General features: G+C 43.0%; 1 protein-coding gene across 1 annotated transcript; it reads right to left on the bottom strand.

Annotated features, from left to right (window-relative positions):
- Positions 1-5,415: 5,415 nt before the first annotated feature.
- On the bottom strand, positions 5,416-17,312 carry LOC145414765 (roundabout homolog 1-like). Its single transcript, XM_080284241.1, has 5 exons — positions 17,259-17,312; positions 13,314-13,938; positions 8,231-9,447; positions 7,429-7,738; positions 5,416-6,428 (listed from the first exon to the last, which is right to left on the bottom strand). Exons 1-5 carry the CDS (start codon positions 17,310-17,312, stop codon positions 5,416-5,418), a joined length of 3,219 nt encoding a protein of 1,072 aa, XP_080140367.1.
- Between the last annotated feature and the right edge of the window lie 78 nt (positions 17,313-17,390).

Raw genomic sequence — 17,390 nt, forward strand, 5'->3', positions numbered from 1 at the left:
ATGAAATGCTGGACACAGTGTTGGCAGGTGCAAGTCGACGAACTTTTTCTCACGGCTGTACACAGGCCTGAGCATCCACTTGACGCCTACTATAGTTCCTGTACAAACATCCCCCCCTCACACCACCTGCAAATGAATCACACAAGCAGCAAACATACAAAGACGAAGGAGGGATTAAGATTAACGCCTATCAACTACACCAAGGTCAGTAAGACGGACCTTATATCTTTCCTATGTCACAATCTTCCCCTTGCGTAAGATACACAAAAACTGAATTTACATCCAGATCCCCAGCTTTACTGTGGGGCGAACAGGATGCAAAGAAGAGACTTTACTTAAGAGTCTGACCGGCCCCCAAATCGAACTCGGCTTATTCCAGTTGCGGGCTGGACCTCCTCCCCAAAGATCTCCCGTAAGTTGATTCAGATTCACAGACTTATGACCAAATCCCTCTCGTAAGACGTATTTTGTTCAGCAGAAATAACAAGAGGCATTGGAAGATTCTCCAGTGCGTCAGTCCTTCCTGCAGTAACAAGTCATGATTACCACAATGAGATGATCATAAGTTTGTATGTGCATTCGGTCCTGTGTAACCTGGTCTGTTGGTATCATGATAAATTATACAAAACGTCACTGGCAACAGAGTAACGTTACTGTGCAGCGTCACGTCAACCTTGCCGTTATCAGTATGGCTGTGTGGTGGCGTTTATGAACGAGGAACAGTGGACACAGTCACTAAAAGGTTTATGAATCATTCCCTCCTATTACTCAGATTTTGCTTTACAGGATGAACAGGAGACACGGGAAATTTTCAACACTCTCTTTTCTTTCTTCCAATAAAGGCAAATTGTAATTCATAATAATCCCCCTTTTGTAACTAACATGAACTTGTGCATAAAGAAAAAATAATTCGAAAAGATTCTAATTTTTCACCCCTTACCCCCCACCACCACAGAAATCTGTGTTACAAAGCTGATTCCATCATAAAAATATCGTCCATTCCTTTACTGGCCCATCGGAAACGTGGGACCCGGGACTACTCGTACTCTACTTCATCCTGACATATTTGGTGAGTGACTAATCGCTCTTCCTTGGGGGGTATTAAGTGACCATTAAGCTTTAATTATTCTTTGGTTGTAAAGCCTTATGAGACACATACAGTCTGATCACTTAACCTACAAGCCCACCAGGCGTCCATCTGACTGTAAATATGCCTAAGTATCCAACACTAACACCACACGCCATCGATTCTGAACACTAACTGCGCAACAACATAATCACTGTGATAATTTGGTTGACTATGTGACACTGGGGAGCTGTATTGACTATTTTTGTCGGTCAATACACTCTGGTAATCTATGGGTTTGTTAAGCACATTTCTTCATCTCTGGCAAATGCATCCCTCTTCATGACGTCTATGTTATATTCACGGCTGTATCAATAAAATTGAGTGAGATGATGTAGGTCTAGTTTCTGATGCTCTGTTAACTGAGAGCATGCAAGGCCATAATATCTGAAGGCCATTCATGGAACACCTGTAATTGTTTGATGTGATGAGCTCCTACATAACAGAATGTAGCCAGCAACGATAGAGCAGAGTCGGATATGTTCTATAATCACCACATGGTATACAAATTATCGCCCCAAAATAGGACTTATCCACATTTTCGTGCTCTTTTTTAACAATCCATCCCTCAGCCTCCCGGTTTATGACACCCCTCCATTTCAGCTCTGCACACATTCCCAGTTAAGGGCAAAATATTTCATTTCTCATACGAATTTCCGAATAATGCTATAGCATCTAAGGGTTGTTTTTGTCATTTTGACTAAAATAAATTACTTATTTAAACACAAACTTTTGTGGCACTGGGGCAAATTGCAGTCTCAAGGATGAACATGAAATGCAACGGGAATGACATTATCGTTATAGATAATACTCTACGAAATCCAAGTGAGACAATGACACTTACCACATGAATTCAGTTATACGGATCTCTTTCTAAACTGTATGAAATCATTTGAGGGAAAAAAAAAAAAAAAAAAGTTTGAATATCATCGCACACCTCATGATGACTTTCAGATGCAGGACGGCCGTACTGTGACAGGTGGCGAAGATGGCGCTGACTTGAGGTACTCCATTTGATACTGTGTCTTATCTGAATCTGATAAACAGCTTGATTACGTTATTGCGCAGCACAATCAGGAGAAGGAGGGAAATTTTACCAAAGAGACGGAATTTTAGAAGTCACAAGGCTAGAACTGTTTCAGCAAACCTTTTCCTTGTTATGAAAATAATTAGATACTACTTAATATATTCCAGAATCCACGACTGGGTCCAAAGAAACACATTCAGACAATCCAAAAATTAATAATAATAACAGTAGGATATAGACCAAAACAACATCCAGATTCTTCATGTTTTACTGCAAAAATAAACTCGTATATAAAATACGCAGAAATGACTAGTCACACATATAGCAACGGGGGAGAGGGGTCTATGGCACCATATACCCCTCTCCCCCGGAAGGGATACAAGGGACAGAAAGTGAGTGAACGGAGGATATACGACGAAAGAGGGAGAGGACAGCATGGATATAAAATGAGGGTGACGAGGATGAAGGACTAAGAAGGGGGAAAAGGAATGTGAAAAAGGGAGGGGAGAGGGGGATGAGGAAGAGAAGGGATTGAGAGTGAGGGAGGGGAGGATGAAGGGAGAGAGGAGTGGAGGGTGGATGAGATGGGAAGAAGGGGCGAGGGAAGAAAGTAGAATAGTACAGGATGAGGGAGAATCTGCAGGTGGGAGGGAGGCAGTATTGGAGAAAGCGTAGAGTGAGAAGGTAAGGTTGGGTTAGGGAAGGAAGGGGGAGGAGGGAGGAAGTACTGGGTCAGTGCAAGGTAAGCTGGGAGGGTGGGGGATACTGAACGACAAAGGGAGTATTATTGGATGAGAGTGAATAACGTGCAATTAAAGGTGGAAAAAAGGGGAGGGAGGAGGGTATGGTGAAGGCGAGAAGATCGAAAGGCATGGCAAGGAGGAGAAAGGGAAGGGGGAATGTTGGGTGAAGGAAGGGAAAAAGGGTAGTGGATGTGAAGGAGGGGAGATTAGTGGGCAAAGCAGGGGATGAGAAAGGGTAGGGGGTAATGCTGGCAGAAGGATAAGTGGTAAAACAGGGTGAAAGAGGCTGTGTGAGTCTCGTATTCTGAGTGGCTGTGGAGATTTTGTAACAACTCTTCCACAACCAATTATTATTCACATTACACCCCACCTCTCAGTTTATTACAAATACCAACTCGATGCTAAAAAGAACTAACATGCAACCAATTATTAACGTGAAAAGTGCTAAATAAAACACTGAAAAAGGGATGTTACTAAGTTTACTACGCCCAAGAGAATATGGCTGTCAGTCCTATGCTGAGTAACTGCACTATCACTAGGGTGTGGATGGGATGTTTTCAGTAGGACGAAGCAGAATATCACAAGGATGTGGCTGAGAACACTATTACATTGGTGTGGTTGAACTATTAATTTGAAAATATTGCTAGGGTGGCTGGGGATAATACTGTAGGGCTTGGATGGGAGTTTTACTAAAAGGTGAAGCTGGGATATTATTAGCGAGTGACTGGGAACAATCCTAGTGTGTCTGGGAATTACTTACGTGTATGGGAGTACTACTAAAGGGTGTATCAGAGAATTCACATGGGTATGAGGGAGAATATCACAAGACTGTAACTTAAACTTTACGATAGAATGTAGTTGGCCATTACTAAGGACGGCTGGGAAAATTACTATAGGCAGAGGTTGAGAATATCACTAGCGTACGGTTGAGGGAATTAATTACCTAGTTAAAATCTCTGTCACTAAGTCTTATGATAGAATATAACAAGAACAGTAACAAACATCCATCGTTCACTTATTAAACTGTCCTCGTTCAGCACCTGGCAGACACAAACACACAGTTGGTGTACATATTACCTTACTATTTACAAACAAATAGTAAGAAATGTAGAGTTCCCTGTTTGAATGATATGCACAATGAACTCGTCCCATCAGTTCACACAGCACTGCATACTCGAATGTCCACGATACACAACACATCACGTTGTTTATTAATATATATATATATACATATATATATATATATATATATATATATATATATATATATATATATATATATATCTGTCATCTATATCTATCTATCTATATATATATATATATATATATATATATATATATATATATATATATATATATATATATATATATATCTATATATATATATATATATATATATATATATATATATATATATATATATATATGCAAACTAACCACAAGAGAAATGAAAGGAGCGACAGTGAGTAGCCTACTTTCGTATATTACAACTTCAGACAGAAGATGTAATATACGAAAGTACTCACTGTCACTCCTTTCATTTCTCCTGTGGTTAGTTTGCATACATATCTTCACGGTGAAGTGAAGTCTCTGCATATATATATATATATATATATATATATATATATATATGGAGAGTGAGAGACTGACAAGGAGAGTGTTTGTGAGTGAGGTGGAAGGGGAGGGGAGAGGGAGGAGGAGGCCAAGGATGAGATGGAGGGATGGAGTGTAGAGGTATATGAGAGAGGGGAGTGTGAGCTGGGAGCAAGGCAGTGATATGGCGGGGGATAGAGCGACATGGAGGTGATTTGTTTGTGGCCACCACTTACGAGATTAGGGCGTCTGGCAATATATATATATATATATATATATATATATATATATATATATATATATATATATATATATATATATATATATATATATATATATATACAGTATATACAGTATAGACTGTAGATAAATAGATAGATATAGATATATATGTTTATATGTCTATATAAAATACATACAGTATTCGAATGTTCGCGATACACATCACACTGTATATTACACAGTTCACTTTAATATATATATATATATATATATATATATATATATATTGTTACAACAAGTATCAAAATTATTATAACTTTCGATGATCGCGAAGTACAGAGGATAGGTGTTTAACTGGCAATACCATTATTCAAATGTAAGAATTACGCGGTGTGTGTGTGTGTGTGTGTGTGTGTGTGTGTGTGTGTGTGTGTGTGTGTGTGTGTGTGTGTGTGTGTGTGTGTATGAAGATACAAAATCCTCCTCTAGAGGAGGATTTATATATCTATGCCGAGCTGAAACTGTTGTAAATGCACATCGGTTTTAGAACAGGGGTAAAATTTTCCTGTAAATACATTGCACTCTTGTCACTGTTATGAAAGTCCACGTTTAGCCAAAACTAGTATACTCACGCCAATTTCAGTATGCACGTATAGTTCTTCCGTCACAGTAAATACATTATCGTTTTATCACTGGTACAACTGCTAGTGTGTACTACCGCGTGGTGGCTGGCCAGGGTGAGCGAGGTGGCAGTCAACACACAGTTTATTGTCTCCACATCGCTGGAGGCTGCTGAAGGTGTGGAATCTGTCAGAAGGGATGACCTGTGCATAAGGCTCGTACGTGTGCTCAGAGTCGGCATCACAAGGCCTCCTGTAGGGATCCACCTTGCCAACATTATCATACTGGGAGGCCCTGGAGCACATCCCTGGCGCTGCTCCTTGCTGCCGTGGCTCCCCCAGGTCAAGATCTGGAGGTGGAGAGTCTGGCGGAGGTGGCAGGATGGCAGCCCAGTTGACCTGCATCTCAGCAGACTGATCATTTGGATGGCAGCAGGACGTGTGTGGTGGTGATGGTGCCAGCAGGGCCGTGGTGGCGTACGGTTCAGTAGTGTGGTTGGGCAGCAGCAACCTCGGCTCTGCGTACTCACTAACCAGCTGATCTGACTTGAGGAGTCGTGAGGAGGATAAGCTGGAATCCTTATCACTGTCAGACGGCCGCCATACCTTGTGGTCACTGTACATATTGATGGAAGGGTCCTGGTACAATGGGGGTGCATGAGGAGGGCTGGCTGGTGGTGCCTTGTGCCGTACCCTCCACAAGTACCACACCACACCAAGCACCAGTAACAGCACCAGCGGAATCAGTAGGTATGCCAACCATACTGCCTGTGGTGGAGCATGCAGCACCTCCCCTGCCGCCACCGTCCTGCGTAACCCCTGCCCCTCCACCACTACAGGGGCACTGAAAGGTCCCGCTCCAGCACTTGTCAGCGCCGCCACACGCACGGTATATATGTGTCCAGGCAGTAAATCACGAGTTTCCAGGTAGGGTGTACCAACTGTCTCGGTAACCTGACTACCGTTGTGGCTGAGTGTAACCTTGTACCCTATCACCTCCCCCTGCGCCTCCTCAGTACTAACACCAGACCACTCGATCAGCATTGAACCCTCCTTTTGCCTCGTTACTCGCACGTTACCTGGCGCAGTCAGTGGCACTGGAAAGACAGGAATGAACACTTAAAATTAAGGTTAGGTTGTAATGACAATACTCTCAGTACTCTCAAATTTTCAGTCAATCAGTTATCTATCTATCTGTTTCAGTTTGTTTTTTTATCTGTCTGCATGTTTATCAATCTATGTATCTGAGTTCTTACTTGTACCGATCTGTTTTACTATCCGATTAACCGCTTCTCTACATATGATACTGATAGAGCCAGGGACACATGGTTTACTCTAAGACCACTGGCATATGGCACAAACACAGACTTTGTGGTGCTTGGCGTAAGCTGCAAATTATAACCTAGTACTCTGAATACCTATCACTGTAACCACAACACTGTTTCTTCTATAATTAGCCTCAAACAGCATTAGTACTGTACGGTAGTTAATGTTATCATACAATACCTAACGCAGCCCACATGTCTTTGACATACCAATTACTGCCAGGGATGTATTATTTGTTTTTTTCCTACTGCCTCCAGAATATTTTATTCAACCTACGAAGCATCCTTCTAATGGAAAGGGTTAGTGAGGGTTACAACCCCTCCAAACCTATGTCTCTCTCAAACCGAACTCAGTCGTCAAAACGCTGCCAGCACTAGCATCGTGGTTTTTTATTCAATGATAATGACAGTAAAGCAAGATCCAGAAGCAAGAAGACAGGAAGTATAAAACTGGTAGCAAACCAAAAAAAAAAATAATCGTATTGATTATTTTCCTGTAATCCCGAAGCTGGAAGAAACCTAGGGTCATACTAGGCTACAACTGACACTGGAAGCTTCATAACTGTTAGCACCTTTTTCTTAGTACTTTAACGTGCATATTACACCCTGATAGTCTCCATCATATAATTTACATAAATATTAGTATCAATACTGTACAGTATATCTTAGAAACGTAAAAGAGGATAAAAATGTGTAATATCCCGAACAAATTCTTAGGAAGAGGTGCTACGAAACCTCCTATGCTATCAAGCATATGGGACCTAAAACTTACCGTCCTCGGGCGTGGTGAGGTGGTATGAGTTGGATGGAGTGCCCTCAACGCTGTGCAAGAAGGGTACGATGAAGAAGGTGTAGGGCGTGTTGGGGTGCAGGTTGTGGAGGTGATAGGTGGACGAGGTGCCCAGGACGGTAGCTACCTCCACCCTGCCTCCCTCTGCCATCCAATACACCAGCACCCCATCAACCCAGTCCTCCACTGGCTCCAGGAAGCTCCAGTTCAGTATAACACTGTCTGCTGCTGTGGCCATGGCCTTGGTCAGTGTTACCAGCGGACGCGCCAGGCGACGCTGGACCTGTCGCACCTGAGGAAGGCACAGGGTGGTTCATATAATTACGCTGCCCAGTTCTTATGTGTTTCAGGTAGGCTACGCCTCAGTCAGCATTACCAGTCTATACCATGCATCATTTTCTACTTTCCATAATCCTTTTCAAGCTTTATACTATAATTTTTGTTATGTCCATTGACTGGAAGATTTATCAGTAACGTGAAGAAGCAGCCAAAATATCTTCACACCTCACAAAAACCGACTGGGCCGTCCCCAGCAACATATACATCTGGAGATGGCAATTTACCGACCAACCTGTATGCATAAAGGGTTCTAACTGTTCTTTTCCTAAAAAAAAAAACAAGTCCCCCTAAGTTATGTATTATTACACCTTTTTTTTTTTTTCAGCATTTTCGTCACTAATAATCGCTTACAAGGACGTGCTCAGTATTTGTAGGAGAGAAGACATTTCCTTATACAAAGAATCTTTTTCACAACATTACTTAGGAGAATTTATACATACCATACCTGTTCTGCAGTGAGGGTGGGGTGTGGGTTGGCTCTGGTAGAGACAGGATCAGACCAAGGACTAGGGAACGATGCTCCTTGACTGTTGACAGCACGCACCAGGAAAGTGTAGGTGTGGCCTAGTGACAGATGACTGACAACACATGATTCTTGCGTGATGACAGCATCAGCCACCCGCCATTCAGACCATCCCTGGCGCCAGTACTCCACAGCATACCAATGGAGGCCAGCCTTGCTGCCCTGGGAGTTGGGCAACCAGCTTAGATGCACTGCAGTTTGGTTCCAGCCCAGTATACGGGGCTTGGTGGGTGGTGGTGGCAGTAGTGGCGACTCCTTTGGCTCTGTGTCCTCCACCACATTAAGCACTGCCTCCTGCTGTATACTGCCTGTTGTTGCAGTTACGTGACAGCTGTATATGCCAGCGTCGTCAAGCCACACGTCTTTGATGATGAGGGCACCGTTCTCTGGCAGAGAGAACCGTGGCTGGTGAGGGTGCTGGCTCAGCTGACGGGACGGCAGGTGTGCGGAGGGCTGGTACCACCAGGTGACACTCGCTGGAGCTGCTTCACTCACCACCTCACAAGAGAACCTCGCCACTCCTCCAGGGGCCACTGTCAGGTCCTTAGGTCCCACACCCACTACTGGTGGAGGCAGTGCTGTTACCACCACCACTTCTGCTCTCCCACTCACCCCTCCACCACTGTTAATGCCCCAACAATAGTAAACACCGGTGTCCTGTGTGGATGGCTGGTGCAACAGGAGAGTACTGCCATCATCTGACACTGAGGCGTGGCTGCTGCTGTGACCAGGGGACAGAACAGCTGTCCTGTCCGCAGAAGGGAGGCGCCAGAGCACGAGGGGTTCAGGCTCGCCTTCCACAAGGCACCGCAGTTGTGCCTCATTGCCTTGGATCACCTGCAGGTGCTGAGGCCGCTGGGTCAGCACTGGAGCATCCAGCACAGTGAATGTAGCCCTGGCAGTGGCCACACCTGCCTCACTCTTCGCCTCACACTCATACACACCCGAGTCCGCCACCGTCACTTTCTGCAGAACCAATCGCTGGTCCTCAATAGTGGCTCCTCCTAGTGACATCCCTCCATCCACCTGCCTCCAAGTGACTGTCGGGGTGGGAAAGCCCCTCGCCCGGCAACCCAACTCTACACCAGCACCCGACGCCACTGACGTGTTGGATGGCTGCTCCTCAAACCACGGTGGTGCTGGGAGAATGATTATTTATTGACAGGTCATTTGTGTCATTTATTATACTTTCATATCCTCTTAATAATAATGCAGCATGAACTATTTGGTAATTCAGTAACCATGCAGACAAGCAGCTCTCTTATGAATTAGTTTCTTAATAATATGTGCTAATATCATTTGGCCTACAGAGGGACAGCTTCAGCATGCAGTTCACTGGGTTCACGTACAGATGAGCCTGGGATGCCAACAACAATGGCCTAACAATCCATTCATGCATTTAACACACTGATGCTCTGCGCTATTAAACATAATAATATCTTGGTGCTGGAGAGAGATGCTTTCATGTGGTAGCACTGATATGACTGAGCAGCTCTGTTGTCAGGTTATACAAACATTCCCCACATCCCTCGGCCTCCCCTAAAAGGAAGATGGTGGACTGCAAGAGAAGGGGAATGAAACTGCAGTCCACTGCCACTGGGTTCACATTCTGATGAGCCTGGGGTTACTGCCACTGCTGCAACTACTGCTTCTACAGTGCTACTACTCCTACTACTACTACTGCTGCTATAACTACTACTACTACTACTACTACTACCAGTAATAATAATAATAATAATAATAATGATAATAATAATAATAATAATAATAATAATAATAGTGATAATAATAATAATAATTATTATTATTATTATTATTATTAGTATAATAGGAAAAGTGTAAGGTAGGATACTTATTGACAGAGTTAGACAAAGAACAGAGAAATTAGTTGGAGAAGAACAGGGAGGCTTTAGGAAGGGAAGAGCTTGTGTAGATCAGATATTCATTCTTAGATCTTTAGTCTAAAAGTTTCTAGAGAAGGGAAAGAAGTTGTATGTGGCTTTCATGGATTTGGAGAAAGCATATGACAGGGTGGATAGACAAGGATTGTGGAAAGTGTTAAGAATATATGGAGTAGATGGGAAGTTGTTGAATGCTGTGAAGAGTATGTACGATGGTGCGAAGGCTGCAGTGCATGTGGATGGTGAACTAAGTGAATTTTTCTCTTTGAAAGTTGGGTTGAAACAGGGATGTGTCATGTCTCCATGGTTGTTCAATCTGTACATGGATGGGGTAATAAAAGAGTTACAAGGTAGGGTAGTGGATGTTGGAGTGACCCTGGTGAGAGAGGATCGTGTTTGGAAACTCCCTGTACTGCTGTTTGCAGATGATACTGTGTTGTTGAGTGAAGACGAAGGGGAGCTTCAAGGCTTGGTGGATGAGTTTGGGAGAGTGTGTAAGAAACGGAATCTAAAGGTGAATGTAGGGAAGAGTAAAGTGATGGTCTTTGAGAGAGGTGAAGTCAGTGAATGTACAGCGAGGTTGGATGGTGAGGAATTGGAAAATGTGAGTACGTTCAAGTACTTGGGTAGTGTGATGAGTAAGGATGGAGGTTTGGAGGGTGAAGTGCTTGAAAGGGTAAAGGTTGCTGGTTCTTTGAAAGCAGTGATAAGAAACAGGGAAGTGAGCATGGAAGTGAAAAAGTTACTACATGACAGTATTGTGATACCAACTCTAACGTATATGGAAGTGAAGCTTGGACGTTGTTGGAAGGACAGAAGTCAAGAGTGAGAGCCGTGGAAATGAGTTATTTAAGAGGAGCCTGTGGAGTCACATGGAGAGGCAGGCTGACGAATGAGGATATAAAGGAGCGTTGTGGTGTGGATGTGGATGTGATAGGAAGCGTTATGAGGAACACACTGAGGTGGTTTGGCCATGTGGAGAGGATGGAGGGTCAAAGACTGACGAAGAGAGTGTATGTGAGTGAGGTGGAGGGGGAAAGAGGGTGGGGGAGGCCGAGGATGAGATGGAGGGATGGGGTGGAGAGGTATATGAGAGAGGGGGGTGTGAGTTGGGAGCAGGGCAGTGAAATGGCGGGGGACAGGGCGACTTGGAGGCGATTTGTTTGTGGCCACCCCAAACGGGATTGAGGTGTCTGGCAATAGATAGATAGAATTATTATTATCATTATTATTATTATAATTGGCTACCTCCCTTTCCTTGGGGGAAGCAGCCTAGGTATATAGATAGATAGATAGATTATTATTATTATTATTATTATTATTATTGTTATGAGAAATAATAATAATAATAATAATAATAATAATAATGACAATAATAATAATTACAAAAACACGACAAATTTCTTCAAGGACAATTTTCATAAAGAAAACCTTGTATCAGCCATTGCCTACTTGAAACCGAGCTATAAAAGGGCCGTGAGGTGAAGGTGCATGCCAGCTTAGGTCATCACAGTTTATAAGTCCACCAAGTTTGGTAGCTCTAGCTTCGATCCTTCATGGAAAATTAAGTGACATCTGGAATACTGGAAACGATCCAATTATTTTACTCCAGGCGAGGTCAAGGTCACAGATCTTGTGTACATCACCTTAGGTCATCAGAGCCTATAAGTCCACTAAGTTTGGTGGCTTTAGCTTTAATCCTTAAGGGGAAATTAGGTGATATCCCGAATATCTGGGAAAGTCCCAATTTTCTCCCCCAGGCGATATCGGAGAATAATCAACCGATTGGAACCATACTCCCTTCCGGCATGCGTCCATCTTAAGGCTATTTTATAGTACAATTTTTAGCTTCCTAACTTAGGCGGTTCTTGAGACAGCGAGGCTGACTCACTTTTCTCTGTTCCGGATAATATCCAAAGATCTGGTTGACTGATTGCCACCATATCTGGTTAAAAGAGGCAAACAGTGTCAGACTAAGTTGACCAAGTTTGAAGGCTCTAGGCCAAATACCCTTTGAAATATCATAAGTAATAATTATCATCATCATCATCATCATCATCATAATAATAGCTCACCATCTACTCACTTGATGTAGTACTGTTCTCAGGTGTCTGCCGTTTCCTCTCCTCCACTCTTCTTTCCTTTCATCCTCTTCTTTCGTTCTTTCCTTTATTCTTTCCTCCTCCTTCTGCCTGTAGGTGACTTTACACTCCTTCTGTCACTCTCTCCTTCATTTTTTCCTCTTCATTCTGCCTGTGGGTGACTCTACACTGAGTGACAAGCCAAATGGTTTCCTGTACACCAGGAAACCATTCGGCTTGTCACTCAGTGTTGAGTCACCAACAGGCAGAAGGAAGAGGAAAGAATGAAGGACAGAAAAACAAAAGAGGGAATGTAAAGTCACCCGTAGGCAGAAGGACGTGGAAAGAATGAAGTAAAGAAAGACTGAGGAGGAAGGAAGGAATGGAGGGAAGAGAGGAATGGACAGACACCCGAGAGCAGCACTACATCGAGTGAGTGGATGGTGAGCGCCCCCACCTACCACAAATGGATAATAATGATAATAATAATAATAATAATAATAATAATAATAATAGTGTCATAGCTATATGCCATAAAATATTTTGGCATAGTAATTCCAAACATATTAAGAAAAATGTTAGGGAGCCTAATACCCACGGTAATATGATCCAGGGATAAACATACACGTACCCAACAATCAACTCAGTGAAACCCTTGATGTATTCTACATTTTGTTCGTATAACCACAAGACGAGTGTATGCAACTTAAGACATCTTGTATCGAAGGGGTTAATGAAGGCTATACCTAATCCCACTAGTTCAAAAAGCCTTCCCAGTGCTGAGTAAAACAGCACGGACACAACAAGAACTTAACAAATAAGATGTTTTCGTACTGAGGGAGTTAACTTATTAACGACCGTGAGGTGAGATGGGGTTTCCTCACGATAGCCTGCAAAGTTGAAGGGAAGACACATATTAGGGATTTTGAATTAGTACATACCTATTTTTCATCTACTGTAGCACATATTACCTTTTAATTATGATGGAAGAGTAATCATCAACACATACTGTAAATAACTTACTCATGACGGTGAGGTGAGATGGCGGTGCCTGACGGGCGCCAGCAGCGTTGCGGGCACGACATATGTATTTGGCCGAGTCCTGCTGGACGGCCTGAGCGATTATCAGGTCACCATCCTGGCTGACACTGATGCGGCTGGAGTTGGTGACCTGGTGTCCGTCCCTGAGCCAGGTCACCTCAGGTGGTGGAGTGCCCTTGGGAGGCCGGCAGGGCAAGGTGATGGATTCCCCTACCAGCACTTTTATAGAGGAGTCAGCCTGCTGCTGGAAGTCATAGGCCAGTGTGGCCACAGTGAGTGTGGCATTTTTTGAACGTGTGGCCCCATAGCTGTTTGAGGCCACACACCAATATGTTCCTGCATCACTGTCCCTCCTGGTGGCCGTGACCCGCAGGAAGAACAGTGACCCAGAGGACAGAAGCACCCGGTGTGAACGCTGATCCTGTGATGACGTGACCACTTCCTCCCCATCCCGGAACCATCGGATTCTGGAACTGCCCGAGGCAGCGCAGTTCAGAGTGGCGGGGTCATTGCGCCGCGCCACCACGTTGCTTGGGTGTTCCTTGATCACTGGAGGTGCACCTGTATGGGAGGCGTCATCTTTGTCATCATGATTCTCTCTTTCTACCTAAGGATGGGATAAGGTATGGCCTACCAAGTAAGGAAAAATGGAAGCATGTATAATTAGGGAAGATTATTTAATACCATGAGACCACTAGTATATGGCCTATGTAATATCAAACACAACGTTCACTGACCACTTGAGGTCTGCAGTAACTGTCCATGAGCTTTTGTAAAGGAACTGGGGTGTGTCCATTTTAGTTTTGATATGGTCATGAAAAAAAATAAAAGTTTCCTCAAAACACTCGGAATGTAGGAACGAAAGAGAAATTAACAACCATCTTCTGAACCCACGCATTACACTTCGTACGAAAGCGAATAGACGCTGAGAATATGACAAGGATAACATTGAAGAAGGCTCTCTCCATTCACCAAAATCTAAAAATAGAGAAAGCATACTTATAATACGTTTATTTTATGATGAAAACCCCTAACCCCTTTCATTTTATCAAAAGGTGAAGACTGTGCCAGCCAGTCAGACTGAATGGTAGGTCTGACTAGTACCCAAAGACACTCATTCCTACCTTGAAACAACGTTCATGAAATTTCAGTGGGTAATCCAGTTCCGTCAGGTGAAAACAAACCCCCAGTCCTGAATATACCTTCGTTGAGATGCTTCCAGTCAGTGTGTTGTTAAATCCTTCAGTCCGAGGACGTATTTTTATGATTTATTCTTTCAACTACCGTATCAGAATGTTACTCAACTCTCATTTTAAGCACGTAAATGAAGACTGTTTCTAACCTCAGCAGTTCGAAAAATCTCTTCACAGAGGATTATAATGGTAAAAAACGGGTAAAATAAAAAATATTATATCATCACATTAAAGAGGTTACTGCACATATGAAAGGTTATCATAGTGTTGATTACAACTAATTACTTTCATGAGTCATTCAGTTTAGTGTTATTTTCTTCATTTAAACATGGACTCTACTATGGTTGTGAAAACTTCTCATAGGGAAGTTTCTCAAGTTATCCCTGCCTCACTTCAGCTTCCCCCACAATCCCTAAAGTCCTTTTTGTCACGCTTCTTTCAAATTCCTCCATCATCCATATTATTCATTCTGTCAAGCTTCTCATATTTAATCCTTTCCCATCATCCCTAAAATCCGTCATGTCAAGCTTCTTTCACTCCGTCCTCTCACATTATCTCTAAAATCCCTCATGTCAGCTCTCCTTCTCTGATTTCTATTTAACCATCCATGAAATCTCTTACGCCAGTCTTCCTTTATTTATCGTCTCTTGTAACCCATATAATCTTATATGGCAGACATCTTTCTCTTTATAATCTCTTCCGTTGCATCTCATTCACTCCATTTACATTCCTAAAATTCTTTATATTAACCTTCTTTTACTCCAAAATCTCACATATTACGCTTCACTCATTTCTTCCATATTCCATATTCCCAGTATCATCATCATCATCATCATCATCATCATCCATACACCCACCTAAGGATGGGATAAGGTCCATAGAACCAAAAAATATCTAGTGGAAGGAAAACCAACAGAAATCTGCCCATTTCAATGGTTCGTGCTTTCATTCACTCATCACTGAAGCCCCTGGAATCCTAACTCCAACCCTACAGGCATAAACATCCTCATTCTAAAAATCTTCTTTCAACCTAAAATCTGCCACAGTCCCCTTTACTTAGCCCAGCCACATCCCTAAAATCCCATACATAACCCTCCTTCACCCCAAAGTCTCTCGCCTTATCCCTCACTCATTCTGTTCTGTCTCACCAAAGGAAGTTACTATTACCCGTTGCCCACCTACTCCATTTTGTCCAGTCACCTCACAACACTCTCCTATGATACTCTTCACCCATTTCATATAACCCCATCCCCCTGCACCTCCACACACACACACACACACACACACACACACACACACACACACACACACACACCAATTTACCTCTCCCCCCCCCTTCCTTCTCTCACCTGTGGTCCTCCACCCCACCCTCACCTCAGTCTTGTCTTTCCCCTTTTCTCTCTGCTCTTTCTCGAATCGGTAAGATCTTTGGTCAAAGTTTATTTCCTCTTTATCAACGTTCGTCATGAGGTAGCCCACAGCTGGGGACCTGGTTATAAAGTTTAGTGTTATGCATCGTATTCTAGGTGAAGACTACAGCTCAATAAAAATTTCTTACCTGCCGAAATTACCTTTGTTCAGTCGATAGGTATTAATCCTAAGCAACTTTTTTTTCCTCCATTCTCTCCACACTTAACTATAATCACGAGGTCAGTTCGTATGTACTGTACAATGCATCCGTTAAAAAATACAATAAAACATGTGATAGTAGTTGCTTTGTGAGATGAGCAATGATTCCTAATGTGTGAATGATGTGTGAATGACGTGTGTACCTTTCACTAGGTATTCTTTTTTATGCTTGTCTTACTTTGTCTCTGGATCCCACCTCACCCTAGATTTTTGGTGGGAGTTAGGGTTGTTAACATGTAATTAACACTACATAAACCGATATATCGGAAAAATGCCTCTATGTGGTGGCACCGACTTAATTGGGTACCACCAGTGCCTGATTTTTTTTTTTTTTTTTTTTTACGTGTCCGACTCTGGGCAAAGGTTTCAGGGCCTATTCTCAAGTCCCAGTAGTCCTCCTTGGGGCCCAGTAGTCCTCCTACACCTCCACATGTCACCATTTCGGCGCTACCACCCACCATCCACATTGAATACATGCTAGGACTGTCTCATACAGGACTGGTGTACAGGTATTAGCGGGGGTACTTTTATGACATGTCGGCGGGTCATCTGGTAGATCAGAAAAGTCTGCTTTTTCAGAAATTCAAATCCTGAAACTGTTCCCTGCCCCAGCCGGGATTATATAAATGTCCCTCAACTCACTCTCTGTCCCTTCAGTAGGAAGATGGTGAACTGTAAGATGAGATAAGGTCAGTCTGCAACCCACTGGGTACACATTCAGATGTGCCTGGGGACACAACAACAACAACAACAGTTATTTACCGGACCACTGTCTCACCTTTACCTATTCCAAGTTGAATTTTTTAATGAAACTGGCGAAGGCACATTTCAATCAATTTATTTGTCATCCGCACTGAAAAAAACAAAAAAAAAAAGTAATAACATTTGAAGACCAAAACATTTGTTATTACGATGCAAAAGTTACATGCGCCATCAGAGTGAAAGGACTGCACTCAGAAATATCATCTAACGTACGGCGGATTTAACAAATAAATTTGTATTTAGGTAACACCAACCTGGCTGAGCAGCTACGAGGCTGATACACATAAACAAAACAAATACATCCATGGTTCCTCGACCAACTCCTCCACGCACTCTCACTCACGCTCTCACTGCCTCCGGAATCACAGTAATATTGGCAGCTCTCATCTTCTCGCATCGTGACACACAGCTCACAGGGGACCTATTTTCACAGCCTCTACAGTTGCAGTGTATCAAAGTGAGTCGGGTAATGTAG

This window comes from Coenobita brevimanus, chromosome 13 (genome assembly GCF_032717465.1).
Source record: "Coenobita brevimanus isolate Jiangsu-jjx chromosome 13, ASM3271746v2, whole genome shotgun sequence".
NCBI lineage: Eukaryota > Metazoa > Arthropoda > Malacostraca > Decapoda > Coenobitidae > Coenobita > Coenobita brevimanus.

Excerpts from the sequence above, each read along its gene's own strand:
- LOC145414765 (XM_080284241.1), bottom strand. The coding sequence starts at position 17,312 with ATGCGAGAAGATGAGAGCTGCCAATATTACTGTGATTCCGGAGGCAGT. Across the intron at positions 13,939-17,258 it reads ATTCCGGAGGCAGTGAGAGC|GTAGAAAGAGAGAATCATGA; the intron begins GTGAGTGAGAGT and ends TCCCATCCTTAG. Across the intron at positions 7,739-8,230 it reads CCACCCTCACTGCAGAACAG|GTGCGACAGGTCCAGCGTCG; the intron begins GTATGGTATGTA and ends TGCCTTCCTCAG.